Consider the following 16,953-nt stretch of genomic DNA (forward strand, 5'->3'; position numbering starts at 1 on the left):
CTAAATGTCTTGATAAAAAACAGATGGCTCTTTTCCCAAAGAGAAGATAAAGAGTTCTTTGGCAAACTTGATTATATAAACTTTTTCAGAATGGTAGTTTATTGATGAAAGAATCAAATGTCTACTTAAATATTTGGTTAAAATATTTAACCAAAATATACACATATATTTAGAATCATGCATGTATTTTATTTTTAAAAGTTGCTTCTTCTACTCACATATTATAAAACAATTTTAAGTAAACTTTTTTATCACTAGAGCAGCATTTTTCGCAAATAAATTATTAAACACTGGAGCTGGGAAAGAAGCTTAAAAAAAGAAAAAAGCAAGGCCAGAGAAGTTTTGACTTGATGTAGGACCAAAATATGAATATATTATATATGTATGTAGGCTTTTTATTGATAAAGTTGTGAGTTGTCACTTAAAATCTCTGTAAAAACCTGTAAGCAAATCATATAGTGCAATTCAGAAATTAAGATTTAGTAAGAATGAGACCTGAGAACACCAGTTTGATAGTCACGGTCATGAAAGACATTATATCTTTCTTCTAGTGAAAAGGAATTAAGGACATATATGACTTAAATGGCTAGTGAAAAGTAAACAACACTGAGGAAATACTTTAATATATTCATAGCCTGCAGTAAAGGTATTTTTGAGAAGTTACACTATTCCAAGAGATAGCTTTTTTAGGGTATTCTGCAATAAAGCGCCTGGACTAAGTGAAAATTGGCCCTTACTGATATGCTCAAGTTTGGGTTGTCTTTTTTAGTGTTACATTAAATATTTTTGACCTATAAAAAGAACTTGTGGCTTTGCCTGTCATATTATATTTTAGCTGTCTTTACCATTCAAGCTTCCTCGGTTGCTAAATACATTTTTGTAAATGACATAGAAAAACTACTTTTTTATAACATTTAAATGTAAACTTTCTTTCATATTTTTAAACTGTTTTTATTTTAAGGAAGAAGAAGTTTCTCCACAGTTGTTTACTTTCCATGAAGCTGTCTCACAGATGGTGGAAATGGAAGAACAAGTTGTAGAAGATCACAGAGCAGTGTTCCAGGTAAAGTGAGACAGGACCTTTCATCAGAATGTTTCTCTAGAGAAATTAACTAAAACCTTTCATAATTCTTTGACTGTCACACAAATCTAAAAAAGTACTTGTGTGTGTGTATGCATATGTATATTTTTAGGGCATATGACATGGTAAATTTTGAATATACTGAATGGTGTCTACAGATAATCTTTCTTTAAAGATCTAGTTTATTTACTACCATTCTCCCACTTTATTTGCTTTTGTCAGTTGTCTATTTTTAGAGAAGTATTGAACTGCCTTCTACTACCCCTTTCTTTATGTTAGGCCAGTTTATTTTACTGTCTTCATGTTAGCACAGCAGTAAGAAAAACTCCTCTAAAGAATATCAGAACAGTTGAGGAAGTGTCAGACTGATTCAGCTCGGTATTTATGATTTATTTCCTCCTCTAACTAACCCTCGACCGAAGGTAGAGTAAAAGTAGAAAAATGAAGTCATCTTGCTTGGTCTGTCTGTGTTTGTGTTTGAATTTAAGGAAATATTTCTTAATTTTACTGTATATTTTATGGTTATTAATATTTTAGCGAATACCATCTTGAGTATAGTTGATATTTACCATATATAAAACTTATAAATTTGATTCTGTCTTACAGAGACTTATTGGATTATTGCATTTTTGTCCTTTTAGGAATCTATTCGATGGTTAGAAGATGAAAAGGCTCTCCTAGAGATGACTGAAGAAGTAGACTATGATGTAGATTCATATGCTACGCAACTTGAAGCTATTCTTGAGCAAAAAATAGACATTTTAACTGAGCTACGGGGTAATTCTTTTTTCATTTTAGTGTTCGAAATCTTCTTAATGTTTGTATGTAGTTAGTGGGAGGATTTCATATTTCAGGAGGACATTTGAAGTGAAAATTATGGGTACCAGTTAACATCTTTTTAGAGTTATATAGACAAACCAACCATTCTGTTATTTCTAAAAAAGAAACATGGAGTATCATTTCAAGTGCTCTCTAGTCATGTCTTTAATCTTTTGAGAAGATAAAGATATTATGATTATAGAGGGAAAATGTATTTTAACAAATTTGTAAATTTTATATACACATTCACATTTTTAGTTTGGTAGGCCAAGGCTTTTCAGAAATCTTTTCCTAGGATTACATCTATTCAGGGTCATCTTTCTATAGCCTCCTATCTACATCTCTTTTCTATACATCTTGTGTCATATTTTCTCTTGGAATACTTGTTTTAAAAAATAAAGATTTCAAGAAAACTATTCTTTCTACTTTGCTTATGAAGAGAAGTAAAGTATGTGGCTTACCCACATGTCATGTCTTCTTGGCTTTTTAATTAGTTTATCTATGCAGCTTCAGATATGCATTTACTGTATATGCTAATTTCTTAGGCATACACAAATTAGCTGTCTCCATTTATATGCAAGTGGGCATATGTGTGTGCACTTGCAATGCAACTTGAACCAGATTGAGATGGCTGGCTTTTAAGCACCGAACTGCTTAAATTTTTAAACTAAGTCCTGTACAAAGTTGGTTATTTGAAATCATATCCTATAGAGTTAGTAGTGACTGTTCCCCAATTTCAGAATTGTTTGTGCAGATGTAGTTTCTAAAATTTAGTTTTTCATATTCTTTATATTCAAGCCTTGATTTAAAGTGTTTTGATCATCTTTCTGCCATAACTCACAACCAACTTTTCTGTATGCATTTTCTTCAGACTAGATTATGTAGCATTAACTTAGTTTCTTTCCTTAATTAGTTGTGACAGAAAATATCTAGACATTATCAAATGTCCTTGGACAAAAATCACCCTGGTTGAGAACCACCATTTTAGATTTTTTAAAAAATCTTCACTGCTGTTGTTTGCCCCCAGTTTACTTTTTATTCTTCAGTGACTGAATCAGTACATGGTAGACAGTAAGACAGAATTATAAGACCAAGAAATGCATTTTCCTGTAATTCCCCGTCCCCATCTCCTTTTACAATTCCTTGTGTATGAGGAAAAATGTTTCTTTTTTAAAACTTGTTTTGTTTTTTTTTTAAGTTTCATAGCTTAAAAACGTAAAATAGGAGTTGGGAGTAGAAATTTCCTAATATTGAGAGAAGAAATGTCAATTTTAGTTTAATAAGATTCATTGTTCTTTTTGGACGTGACTGTACATATTTTACACATATATATTGCCTGTCTGCATTCTAAAAGTAATTCAAATAAATTAAAATTGAACACTGTAAAATGTGTCCAAAACAGAAACCCGTTGAATATTGAAAAAAAGCAGGTATTTCCAGAAATCTTTAATGAAACTGTTGCTGTAGTTGAGCATTGTATTTAGTTCTGAGTGTCTGGACAGCAGAGAAGAAAAGGAAAAATCTTGAGTAAATGTTATGAAATGAGAGAGCTGACTTGATAGGACCCATAAAGTTGTATATTGTATTGTTATACAATACTTATTCTCTTATTCTTCTTTTTCCAAGATAAAGTGAAATCTTTTCGTGCAGCTCTACAAGAAGAAGAACAGGCCAGCAAGCAAATCAACCCGAAGAGACCCCGTGCCCTTTAAATTGGCATTTGCTGCTATAGGACCCCCAGAACCCTCAATACTGTAACATATGATAGTTCAGCTGTAAAGGCCGTTTGAAAGTTTGAAATTTTAAGTGTCTGTGGAAAGTGTCTTGTCCCTTCACCTGAATGACATTTCAGTTTTGTGAAACACAACTTTGTCTACAAAATGCTTCTAGCCCAGGAGGCACAACCAAGATTTGGGAATATTGAAGCATTTTATTTCATTTACCCAAATAGTGATTTACTTTTGGAGATCCTTGCCAATTTTATTTTCTATGTAATGAAGTAAGATTGTGGACTTAATCTGGAGGTGAATAGTAGGGGGAAGCCGCAGCATTTCCTTTTAACTCGGTTCAATTTTCGTAGCAAGACTGAACAGTTTTAAATCCTTTGCGTGCATGCATACCTCATCAGTGATTGTACATACCTTGCCCACTCCTAGAGACAGCTGTGCTCACCTCTTCCTGCTTTGTGCCTTGACTAAGGCTATTGACCCTAAAATTCTGAAGCACAGCCAAGATAAATTACATTCCTTATTTGTCATTGTAAATTTACCTTTATTGTGTGTACATTTTTACTGTATTTGAGACATTTTTTGTGTGTGACTAGTTAATTTTGCAGGATGTGCCATATCATTGAATGGAACTAAAGTCTGTGACAGTGGACATAGCTGCTGGACCACTCCATCTTATATGTAAAGAAATCTGGAATTATGATTTTAAAACCATATAACATGTGGATATAATTTTCTTAGCATTTTCTTTGTAAAGAACTAAAATATAATCTAGTTGGTGTATAATAAAAAGTAATGAAATTCTGAGAAGAGTTTTATCTTAGGGTAATACATATATATGCAGTGTGTGTTTTGGTGTGGTATTAACAAGACTAATAGTGCAATTTGACCCTTACCAATACCATTACTCTTAAGTTCAAGTGTCCATTTGCACCCCAAAATGTACCTTTTAAATGTACTGTTAAAGGAAATTGGCTTCTGATGCATGAACATTTACATGTACATTGAAAGTAGTCCATAATAGAATTGTTAGTTTAAGCCAAGTGTAGACAGTACATTACTCCCTTGAAAAAGAATTAAGCTAAAAAAAGAGTTGACTGCCTTAAAAGGCAGATCTTACCCAAGCTCTCTCTATCCATTACCTAATGTGATGTTTCACAATTATGTGGTGAGAGTCACCAGATTGTCACCGATAAGTTGGTCTAGGGTATGCTACTTTTTAAATGGTGGCACTTATTTTTACAGGTTGCTACTCCAAGGAAAAAAGCTGGCCACTTTTCATGTAAATATTTTGTTAAAAGATTTATATATCTCTCTAGGAGTTTTCCCTCTGTTCCTAGGAGTCCAGGAGTAGATTAACAACAAAAAATCTCCCAAGGATATCTTTCTTGTGTTGATTTACTCTAGGGAACCGCTAGCTCATTCATACGAGCCAAGGGAAGCTATGAATAGAGAGTCACATGAGCCAGATTCCCAACTTCACTGTTCATAGAATTCAGAGGGTAGTTGTGGAAATCCTAACACCGTATTGAAATGCTCCTCTGTAAACTTGAAATCTAGAACAAACGTAGATTTTGACAATGTGCTCATTAATAAATGAAGTCTATGGAATGAGTTTAGAGATAATTTTCTTCAATATAATCACCTTTGTTTTGGAAAGGACTCAGGTTTTCTTGCAGCTATAATATATGTTCTATTTGTGTTTATTTCAAAGAGAAAAGGAAGAGTGGAGAATTGTTACTATTGGCCTTACAGAGGCTGTTTAAAAGGTAGTTTTTGAGGCTAACCAACCTTCAAAGGGCAATAAAAAGAGGAGCTTGCTCATTTTAAAGCTCAATAGATTAGTCTTAATTTATTATGTAAATTACATGGGTACTATCTCTGGAAGGTCCCTTTATATCCAAATATGCTGCCTTATCCTATAATGGCTTTGTTCTGATCAGTAATCAAGGTATATACAAAATCAGTACTAGAAAAGATCTTGGTAGTATAATCCAGTCCTTTGGTTTTACACATAGGTAAAACAAAAGGCCAGAAAAGAGACTAAACTTCAGCAGAAGTTCCTAAGGAGTAGAGGGAAAGCGGAATTAAATCTTAAAATTTTCCTGTAAGTATAGAGATGGTACAGGTGAACTTTGTAAAGTAAGCAGTTTTGTGATATTTTAAAAAAACCTACTCTTAAGTATATTTAATATTTATGTAACAAATGTGGTTTGATGCAGCTATTTAAAGAATTTTTTGGATCTGGATTAAACATTCTTTACTTTCTCAGACTTGAAAGCTGATATCCCTATTAATAACTAGAACAAACATTTTCATAATATAGGAATGTTTTAATATGTCACTTTAAAATCAGATTTCAAAATATCTGTCAAGGTAAACAACTTATCTTTCCTTATGTTTACTCAATGTACCTGTGTTAAAATAATTTGGAAACACTTCTGTTAGGTATAAAGAAAGCCAAATATCAATGAAGATATTTTTATTTCCTTACATAAATAAAATAATCAGCTATTATAATTCTTTATTAAAATACATTAACACAGTATTATATCAATAATGGTTTAATAGTAGCTAATTAAGACTTGATTATGACATCTATTGAAAATCTAAACCAGATATTTTTAAAATAGCCTAAAACTAAGCATCATATTTATGAAAAAGTACTCAAAATTTTAATTGTCCAGAAGTCATATGAATACTGGGAACTTGTACTTGTGGGGGAAAGGTCAGCTGAATTTTGTTTTATTTGTTTTGAAGTTGAAGGTCAGATTTTAACTTTAAAGCCAGTTTTGATTTATAAAACCTTTAGAGATTTTGTTAACTTATGACTGTCTCCCCAAGAAAAATCATACAATCTTATCATTCATTTCACATTCTAGTTCAGCACCTTCATTTCAGAGGTAAGGAATCATGCCCAGAAGTAATATGTCTGGCACTACGTGATCTCAGTAGCTGACTTAGGCTTACCCAGAACCCTGGTGTAGCCTATGATGTTACAGGATAGCTCAAGGGGTAGGCAATGATAGAAGTTGTATAGGATAAACAGAATGAGAGAAAACAAACATTTTAAGGAACAGTTGTTTTACTATACACATGAATAACAAGAAGAAATGGCATGGGTATATGGGACTAAGTTAAGCATATTTTAATTTTTACACCTGAGAGACATAGGCCTAAAGAGCTGAAGACCTAGAGGTCCTCACAATAATATATAACATGAAAAATAGGAAAGTAACATCTTTATACAATAACCTGTTAGAAATGATAAGTTTGAGTGTAAAGTTGTGCGTGTCTGCGGCTCTTAAACTTGAAGATTATGTTCAGATTGGACCCTGCCCTATGTTAGATATTAAAAACAAACCAAAATCAAAACAACTTTGGTACTTAAATGGACTTAACTACCTTAAAAATTCAGAGTAATAAGTGTTGACAACAGCAATATTAAATCAAAAATAGTCAAGCACAGTGTCCCAATGCAGGAAAAGCATATTTCATCTTTTCAAATCATTAAAAATATATAATTCCAGTTTCGTTTCTTGAGTTTGAAAATTCTATTTTCCAGATACCTAAGAAAAATGGATACCTTCTGCATTGAATCCATGTAGCAATCTAAAAAAAGAAACCAAATTCAATTATTGAAAAGCTAACTTGTAGCACATGGCAATGCATATAGTTCTCACACCATAAATTTTAAAATATGAAAACATCAGCAAACCTATGAAGCCCACCCACACCTCACACTAGTCATTAAAGAAACTTCCTCAACTAAACATTGGTTTAAACCACATCTTTTTGGTACTTCTTTTTTATCATAGCCTATATATCTTAAGATGAATTTGACTAAAATTGCCTTAGACCTCCACTATCTCAGACTTAAGAAATCATTGGCATTTGTTTCATTTCAACATGATAAGTGAACAAGAGCTATCTGGAATGAGAAGACAGATGAATAACTAATCTTACATATATGTCCATGCTTCCTCTCTGAGCCATTACCAGAGTTCAAATTAAGTATTTACACGTTGTTTTTCTCTGGATACCTACCTATGTACTTAATCAGATCCTAGTTAGCAAACTGCACATGCTTAATTATCTTGAAGAAAGTTTGTGAGAATGAAGAAAATAAGATGAAATATTTTTATTTAGACCTGAGGTTATTTCCAGTTTGGCCTGTAGAAACAGGTCAGGATGTATTAAAATGTCTAAAAAAGTGAGATATAGGTACTTATAGGATTAACATCTAATTAAAACTTCAGTGGTATTACTAACCCGCCAATATAAAATACGAACCCATTTGTCTTAGTTACATAGAAGTGTGTTTAGAAAAATCAAACCAATGACTTTTGTTAATAATCTACTTTTTATTCAGCCCTTAGAATATGGAAGCCTTAAAAATGAATTGGTTAAGAGGCAAAAACTGTGCAGTATGGGATGGTTTATTAGGAAATCAAATTGTTAGTGATTAAAAACGGTGAGTACAGATTAATAATTACCTGGGTAATTTAAGCCTGATTCTGTTTTCATGAGCCTTACTTGTTTAATTCAAGAAAAACAAATTTTAGTGTACATTGCCCAGATGATTATGACACCCTTTAGGTGTGCAGAACTTGCCTCAGTCTACAAAGTAAGTATGTTACTAAACCAGCTAGAAATGATAACCAGATATGATTGTAACTGATTCTTTCATGGTTAGTCTATTTAATAATAGCTATTCTCAATAAAGAAAGAATGAACTCCAACTACATGTATTATGATCCTTCTACCTTACAGGCTACTTGAAGAGACAAACTGTTAAGACTATGAATGGGAGTTGGGGAAGGGAGCTGGAGAGGAGGAGCACACACACCACAACACACATTGACACAGAGGCTATCTCCAGGCTAGGACTGTTATTTACTACTGTTCTTAAAATGTTCATTCTGCTGCAGCTAACTAGCCTCTATCTTCTACACCAAATACTATTCCATGCCATGGAAGTGCTATGCAATAACTCCCAGGTAGCACCTTATACTGCTTGAAAGCCTTTAAATCTCTAATCTGAAGGTGTCACAGTAAAGAAATGTAAACATTTCAGAAAAGAAAAATGTAATTACCTGATGAAGTCATCTATGTCCATGGAACGGGCCCGCTTGTCACTAAAACCTGTGCTGGTTAGGATTTGCTGTATTTTATCTGCTATGCTGAAATCTTCTGGTATTATCTATCAATATAAGATTCGTAATAAATGAACAACATATCTTTAATGAAGTCACCTCGACTCTTTTTTTTAGCTCAGTCAAAATAGTCATCATCCATCTGTTCATGACAGTTTAGAAAACCTATATGTGCAGATAAGACTTGGATCTCTAATTTGTTAAGTGGCTGATCTTTTAGCACATACCAAATGCTCAGAAGATCTTGAATGAGTTAATGTATATTGCCCTTTTTCTTAAAATTTCTAAAATAGTTATCAGTTTCAGGCTTCACAAAGTACTTCATAGCATAAAATAATTAGATCTGTAAACTAGATTTTAAAGCAATTGTTACTCCTTTAACACATTTTCTTGGCACAAATCTCATTTTACCAGCTAATTTTTCTCAAAGAGGACCTCTCCAACCCATGAGAATGTTAAATATACTTCACATCTTTCAAACAAAGATTTTTTAAATCCAGCTTAATATTTTCTAAGGCAGATATTTAATGAGTTTGTTCATAAAAGAAAATGGAGGTAGCAATGTGGTACATTAAACTACGTAAGATCTGAATCCAAAAATACAAAGGAAATTTGCTTTTATCTGCTCTTTAATTAATTTAAAAGAAAAGTTATCAAACATTACATAGTCATTCTATACAGGTATATGTATGTGGTCACAGACAAAATCAGTTAAAGAAAATGTTGCACAAGTTAAGGGGCATGAGGTTCACAACTGGAAATCTGCTATTCAGTCTATATTCTAATTTCAATTTCTGGGTATTAAAAAAAGTTACTAAGAAATGGTAACTTTATAATTGCTATATGAGCAACAAACAAGAAGGGATAGTCACAATTATTTCAAGCTGTGCAAGCTACACAAGCCTAAACCTTTCAGGAAATTATGACTCAGTTGAATCTGGCTCAATAAAGTAAACAGAGTGAAGTAATGAAGGCTGCTCATATCTGTTGCACAGGATATACATCAGCACTGACCCGTTAGAGTTAAAGCTGTGCTAGTTATATATTACATGCTGTCTTTTAAGGATCTTATGGAATGTACAAAATGAATTTTGTAATGATAGATGAAAAAGGAATGGACATTTTAAAACAAATTAAAAGCACAGAGAAATGTTCTGCTTACAGTATTATGAATCGAACAGTGAATTCGGTAGTTTTTTTCCAACAGCTGCTGTACTGCACTTGACCTGCAGCATAAATAAATGACATCACTATTATTATTCCAAAATGAGAGATTATTAATAATTTCCTTTCAGTTTAAGATTAAATCTATGTTTTATATGGCAAAGTTAAGAAACTAAAAAATGTATTTAATATTTACACTTACAAAATGATCAAACTACGTAGTTATGTTTAAAAGTCCTAATGAACATCTCAAATTTTAAAGAAATTCTAGACTCCACAAAACATCACCTCAAAAAAAAAAAAAGCTAAAATTAAGGCTTTCATCTTCTTTCGCCCTTAGTACCCAAATGCTATTATATTTTTCCAAGTTAATAAAACTGCACAAATCTTAGATGTGGCAGGGGTCCATCATTCCTCCATTTTTCCAAGGAAAAATTAGGCAGTTGTGTGATCAACTTTTTTTTCTTTTTACCAAAAAATGTGATCTAACTCCCAACTCCAGGAACTTAGCACAGTATCTGGAACTCTGGTCCTTCATGCATTTTAGATTAGTGAAATACTTACTTAAATGCAGCAGACAGTGTCTTGTTTTTCCTAACAAAGGTGATCCTTACTAGGCCATCCCATTCCTGAAATAGAAGATGGATATTTCCTTAAAAATATCAAACTTCTTTCCTAGGCCTGCTAGGTATTATTTTGTCTTTTAATACATAAAAATGAAAGGAACCTTCTGTAGTGATGAAAATGTTCTCTATCTTGATCTGGCTGACACATATGCAGAAGTAAGATGTATACCTTTTTGAACTTGTGTATACCTCACTGAGTATTTTATCCTCACTTTAAAAATTTTTTTAAATTTTTCTAATTTTAAAAATTAGAAAAAATATATAACTGTTCCACATCTAAACAAAGAACAACATGGCATTTTGGCATCTAAGTGTCATTTTTAAAAAACATGATTCGAAACAGGTTAGAATATATCCTTTGCAATACACCTTGAAGGAGTAATTGACAAGCCACTCCATTTACCTCCAGTTATTGACCACACAAGCAATTGTTTGATCCAAAGTGATTGCAGTAAGGTAGCATATCAAGTAACCTGGCTTTCCTGTCTTTAAATCGCAAAAATAGAATTTTGATTAAAAAGTATTACCCATAATATTACTCTTAACAGTTACTTTCATTTTATTGTTTTCCATGTCTTATTCAAATAGAGATGTTTTCCACAGCTATTATCTTCAGCAAAATGCAGTGGCATTCTAATCTCTTTACCTTTTGCAAACATTTTCCACACTTTTTTTGTGGTGTTCATAACTATCTTGAGTCAAATTATTCCACCTTTTCCATCAAGGGATGTATCATAATTAATATTTTCCTGTTAGGACATTTAAGTTGACTCAGTACTTCTCTGGTCCTATAGGTATACATCTTCCAGCATGGACTTTCTTTCTCCTTTATTGAATGACCCAGTATTTTAATCTCACCTGAAAATTGATAGGTGGTGGTGGATTCTTAGGTTCAAGTCTTACAACACTGGATTCCACCTTGGGTGGTGGTCTGAAGTTATTCTTTCCAACCTGTTAATTATAAAGTGTTTAAGTAGTCCTCTCAAAAATATAAATTAGTAATCAATTATGTTCTCATAGAAGGCACAGCTAGATGATCAAGGATGAGTTAAGTCACATTATTTCAATAATAGTTACTTACTTTCATCAGATGGTCCACACGTGCTAACAGTTGTGTATTAATTGAGAGTCTACAGTATAACTTATCTCCAGGTTTTGCAACCAGTCGGAGAGCAAATTCTCTTTGAAACATAAGTATAGCACATCTGAAAAGACAGCAGAAAGGAATAAGAAAAATGGTGACTTTATTAATTTATTTGAACTTTAATAGATTTTCTTGGCCAGGAAATAGAGCAAAGCAGTATCTATGGTTCTATGGCAATTAGTCCAGCAGGTTAGAAGGTAGAACACTTAGCTTTATTACCACAAAATGATCCAGTTAGCCTTTTAATTTTATAATGGCTGCACTTCTCATCCCTTCCAAATGCAACTCCTCAATGATCAGATGAGAAAGTATTTCAGATCAACACTAGTCTATCACCCTTTCTAGGAAGACAAAACCAAACCAAAAGTGGCTCAGTAGACAAACTATATTCACGGGGTAGCTAACACCCTTATGGTAGAGCTGAGGTAAGACAGGTAGGTTGCGAAATCAGGGTCCCGATTTAACAGGTTAAGAAACATGGACTTTTTATTCAAGAAATGGAGAGGTTTTTGGAGGAAGCTTGAACAGATCATCTTTAAAGCTGGTTTCAATTTTCAAACTTTTTTGATCACACGTTGCACTAAAAAAAAATCTGACATTGTAACCCAGGCCACAAATATCTCTATGTATATGTTTATGTAACTCAAACAAAACTTTTATAAAGCTATAATCAGTAGGACCACAGGCAATGTATGCCCACTGACACATTCTATTCAATGTCATGACTTACTGACATTCTACTCTATTCCATTTTTAAAAAATGACAGTTGTGACTCATTAAATTTATTTTATAACCATTAAGGGGTTTTTGACTTGAAGTTTGAAAATCATTGTTATAGAATGTACTAGAAGCAACTTAGATGGCCACTACAATTATCTAGACATAAGGTAATAAGAGGTCTAACCTGGGCTAATGGCAAGCGGATGAGAAAATAAGGAAAGGTCCTTTGGTCTCAGAAGCAGAACTAACTTACAGTATACCTCCCCCAAGTAACTGTCAATTGAAAAAAGAAAAAAGTAAAATCTCCACGAAAATCGGTATTTTCTACAAAACAAATTGTCCAGTAGTTTTTCAACTGAATTAACTTTAATCTTTGGCTGTCTGTGTTTGTGGTCTAAACTGTCAGTCTAAGATTTGGCAGTAATTTTGGTGTTTGTCAACAAACCTGAAAAAAGGTCGGTGCAGCAACAGCTTGAAGACAAAAGGAGAAGAGATCTGTAAGAGAATTAACTAGTTATTTCTGGGAAAGACACACCAGAGAAACATTTAGTATAATGTTAAAAACATACCTGATAAGGCAAATTTGCCACACAAGCATCAAAGAATGGCAAATCTGTTTTCAACACATCACCCACCATTACTTGAAGTTTGCTGGCCAGAGGCCTGATAATAAGAAAAAAGTAATTAGAATAATATTCTTTTATGAGATTGAACTGCACTTTAATTCTGTTATGAATACTCACGTGCCCTGAACTCTTTTGTGAAGTTCTGCTACTAGCCTTGGGTCAAGTTCACAGGCAATTACCTAAATTAAAAAAAAAAAATTAGGGTAATTATGGAGTATAAAACTTTTATCTCAACAGTAATTCTTATGTGATTTGTATGAATTAAACCTCTTTTTCCCAATTCTACCATCAATATTCCTTTAATTATTCTCTACAATTTCGAACAACAAGAAACATCACCCAGAAAAGTGGACAACGAGATTACATGAGAGTTCTACCTAAATGATAGACAGAATTATCATGCTCATCTGGCTTCATGGTTTATAACTGCACAGATGAAAAAGAAACAAAATGTCTGGGTAGTAAACGTTCTTAGAAGCATACACGACAACCGTCCCAAGAATGAGTATATCATTTTTCTCATCTATTAAGTCCAGAATACATAGCATTGATAACTTCTCAAGCAAAGAAAAGGGATACCAGATAAGGCTGAAATTGTCTTTTAAATTCAATATCAGCTGAGGTTTTAATTACTCCCAGGAAGACCATGTCTACAGAGTAGACATAGGTCCTACTTAGTCTGTTTGGCTCCTGGATCCTCTCTCAGCTTTCTCTGTACCCTGTAGGGTGATGCAGTCCAGCTCCCTCACCCTCTGACTTCTGGTAGGAATTTGTCAATGAAAGGTTCCAGCATTATAGGGTGCAAGGGTAGAAGCTGTAAATTTCCTAATGCCTGCCCATGCCTTGCAGATGTTCTAGCAGTGGCTATGTTCCCCTCTTCAATGGCTCCATAACACAGTTCCCTCTTCTTATCACTTGAGGCTGTAGATGGCAACTGTTATCTGCTGTTGCTAGTCCCTGGGTGTTTCACTAATGCTTACTGGTTCCCTTTAACTCCATTCCCACATTTTGTCAATAGTCTCCATTAAACTTTCTTCAGATAAGTTCTTTAAAATGTGCTGCCTACTTCCACCAGAGGACACAACAGTGGTTCCATTTAATTAGAAACTGGGTCATCCAAAAGACAAAGATGGTACTATCAGCAGCCAGGTGACACCCCAATCTCCGAAGCCTATGCTCCAACTCTTCATATCTCCTCTTCCAAAGTTCTAGGTTCCAATATCTCCAACCTCCTTACTTTATTTCCCCGAGCCTCGAGGTGGTAGCTGCTCTTTGGAATTACTTTTCTTGGGTTACCTCAATGTTCTCATTTCATTCTTCTAGTTCTGTAACAATCATGTAATCAGTTCCCTATACTACTTTCCCTGTATTGAAATGTCTAATGTGATTTCTGTTTTCCTGATATAGCTCATATTTTTTCTTTTAATCCATTTTTTAAAAATTGAGATATAATTAACATATAACATTAGTTTCAGTTGTACAACATAATAATAATATATGTGTATACACTGCAAGATGTCTATCCAGCACTACAGTTATAAAATTTTTTGTCTTGTGATAACTTTTAAGATCTACTCTTTCAGCAAGCTTCAAACATACAGTACAGTTTTGTTAACTATAGTCACCATGGTGTCTATTACATTCTCGGGACTTCTTTATTATAACTGGAAGTTTGTACCTTTTGACCACCTTCACTGATTTCACCCATATTTTCTAAGACAAAGTTTCTAGCAAAGAATCAAGAGTAACTGTTAAAATAATAGCAATTAATTAAAAGATTTATATGGGTAAACCACCTGAGCTTACTCATGTAGTCATTTCTAATTCTAAATACTAAATATTCTTTTTACCTTTTTTGCCTTTTCTAGCAACTTAACAGTCATATTGCCAGTTCCAGGTCCAACTTCCAGCACCACATCAGTTGGTCTTAAGGCAGCCTATAAGCAAACACAACCACTTCAGCTTCACTGGCACATCTCAATACATAATTTAACTTACACCTGAACAGCTTTGCTCAAAAGCACTCAATTAAGAGATTTTATACTTATTTCATTTTTAGGAGATTCATTCATGATCTATGTGCTTAACTAATTTATTCCATTAACATTTGATGCAAGTGGAAATGTAACATCTCTCCTAACTTGGGACAATAGTTAGAAGTCAGAAAATTTTAGGAGTCAGAAAAGCAGGAGAGCATTTCTGGGACTGGCATTTTACTTTCTACCTTGGAAATGATTCTGATAGCATCTTATTAACAACTCTGTCATCGACAAGTTCAAACTGGAAAATAACGACCTTGTTGAGAACCATAGTGTGTTGTACCAGAATTCTTCAATTCTCAACCCATGAATGGTTTCAAGAATGCAGGAATACCTAGAAATTGTAAGTAAAACTGGGTGTTTGTATGCATACAGCTGCGTTATTTTGGGTCCCCAGCTTTCATCAGATGCTCAGAGGAATCCATGAGCCAAAAAGGTTAAAAATCCTCATTTTGCCAACAACAGGAAGTCAAGGTGGGATCCTTTGACTATGTAAAGCTCTTTCTACAGCTCCAGGATGCTTCCTTTGTAGCCATGAAAGTAATCTGCACCACCTACATTTCATGTCCTAGCACCCAATCATCTGTCACAATAAGAGACCAGGCAGGAAGAATACTCTAAAGAGTTTATATGTGGAGCTGGATTGTACCATACAAGTTTCTCGGGGCAAACAAACTTTCTATGATGTCTGTTTAGACATTATCTTTAGGCTCTGGAGTAAATAAAAACTAACAGTCATAGATAGTGCCTAGAAAAAGTGATTTTGAATAGAATAATCATCTAGAATTGAACAAATGTCCAGCTATAAAGTAAATAATTTATAGAAAGAAAAAGGATTTGGAGCCAGTAGAAACCCAGACCCACAGAATAAAGCAAATCATGCAGAAGACAAGCTTGTGAATCCTAGACAATTCTTCAATTCATTCAACAATTATTTATAGAGCATCTATTTTGTGCCAGGCCTCCTCTCTGCGCTTAAATATCCCTAAGAATAAAATAAATAACCCAATAACTACCTTTCCTCTTTCACACCCACCTTCTCAATAATGCTGTTAACAATGAGAGGATTTTTCAAAATGTGCTGCCCAATCCCCGTGTTGAACATGAGTCCTGAAAGAAACAAGAAACAGCTTTAATTTCCCAACTGAAATTAGATAGTAGACCGTTCCGGAGCAGAAAACAGGTTGGTGAGCGGAAGATACCTGCTCCAACAAGCGGCACCAAATATCATGTTTCGAGCCGAAACCCACACACTGTTTAAGTCAATCCCTTTGGTGGACAGGAACCCAGAGGCAGCGCGCTGGGCCTGCAGCCGGCGCCCCAGGAACCTCGGGCTTGCGCGCTGAGCGCGGGCCCGGCCAGCCTCACTGCCCCAGCCCAGACCTCGGTCTTGCCGGAAGACTCGACTCGACCCGACCCCAGCTCCCTCCTGGCTGTCCCCACCTCCCGCGCTCTTCAGGTCCCGGCGCAGTTCCTGGCGCGCGCGGCGGCGACCGCTCGCCCCTGACTTGATCTTCGGCATCTCTGAAGGCAGCGGGCCCACAAGGCCCACGAAGTCAGCGAGGACCAAAGCCGGGTACCCGGAGTCACCGCACCACGTGGGAACCTCCGCCCGCAACTTCCACTGTACTCCCGGCTACGAGGGAGAGGGGCGAGGACCCGTCACGCCCCGTTCGCTCTGGGCTCCGCCTCCAGAAAGGGGGCCAACTTTGGAGCCCAGTAACCGCGGGAAATTGTAGTCGCGAGCTAGAGAAAAGTCTAACCTCGCGAGCCTACAGATCCCGGAAGGCACCGCGCTACCGATTCTGGCAGTTTGGATTGGCTAGTTTAGAATGGGGGCGGAGCCTGTC

The 16,953-nt window shown here is 34.8% G+C and overlaps 2 protein-coding genes across 4 annotated transcripts in view; one reads left to right on the plus strand and one right to left on the minus strand.

The window, feature by feature from the left end:
* KIF2A (kinesin family member 2A) overlaps window positions 1-5,900 on the plus strand; it is a 61,927-nt gene extending 56,027 nt beyond the window's left edge. For all 3 annotated transcript variants that reach the window (XM_006906055.3, XM_006906053.2, XM_006906054.2), the window contains 3 exons: window positions 962-1,063; window positions 1,723-1,858; window positions 3,527-5,900. In XM_006906055.3, the coding sequence (XP_006906117.1) occupies window positions 962-1,063; window positions 1,723-1,858; window positions 3,527-3,612 (324 nt within the window). In that variant the 3' untranslated portion in view covers window positions 3,613-5,900. The remainder of the gene's footprint in view (window positions 1-961; window positions 1,064-1,722; window positions 1,859-3,526) is intronic.
* Window positions 5,901-6,071: 171 nt separating this feature from the next.
* DIMT1 (DIM1 dimethyladenosine transferase 1 homolog) lies at window positions 6,072-16,858 on the minus strand. Its single transcript, XM_006906056.3, has 12 exons — window positions 16,547-16,858; window positions 16,140-16,213; window positions 14,915-15,001; window positions 13,182-13,243; window positions 13,008-13,101; window positions 12,884-12,933; window positions 11,655-11,778; window positions 11,432-11,524; window positions 10,512-10,576; window positions 9,946-10,009; window positions 8,724-8,830; window positions 6,072-7,239 (listed from the first exon to the last, which is right to left on the minus strand). The coding sequence occupies exons 1-12, from the start codon at window positions 16,623-16,625 to the stop codon at window positions 7,197-7,199; spliced, it is 942 nt and encodes a 313-aa protein (XP_006906118.1). The 5' UTR covers window positions 16,626-16,858; the 3' UTR covers window positions 6,072-7,196.
* Between the last annotated feature and the right edge of the window lie 95 nt (window positions 16,859-16,953).

This window comes from Pteropus alecto, unplaced genomic scaffold (genome assembly GCF_000325575.1).
Source record: "Pteropus alecto unplaced genomic scaffold, ASM32557v1 scaffold70, whole genome shotgun sequence".
Lineage (NCBI taxonomy): Eukaryota > Metazoa > Chordata > Mammalia > Chiroptera > Pteropodidae > Pteropus > Pteropus alecto.

What these genes read in the sequence shown, in the direction of transcription:
- DIMT1 (XM_006906056.3), bottom strand. Translation starts at nt 16,625, where the DNA reads ATGCCGAAGATCAAGTCAGGGGCGAGCGGTCGCCGCCGCGCGCGCCAG. An exon ending in TGGCAAATTTGCCTTATCAG is followed by an intron (nt 12,934 to 13,007) that starts GTATGTTTTTAA and finishes ATTCTCTTACAG; the next exon opens with ATCTCTTCTCCTTTTGTCTT. An exon ending in CACCACCTATCAATTTTCAG is followed by an intron (nt 10,577 to 11,431) that starts GTGAGATTAAAA and finishes CTTCTATTTCAG; the next exon opens with GAATGGGATGGCCTAGTAAG.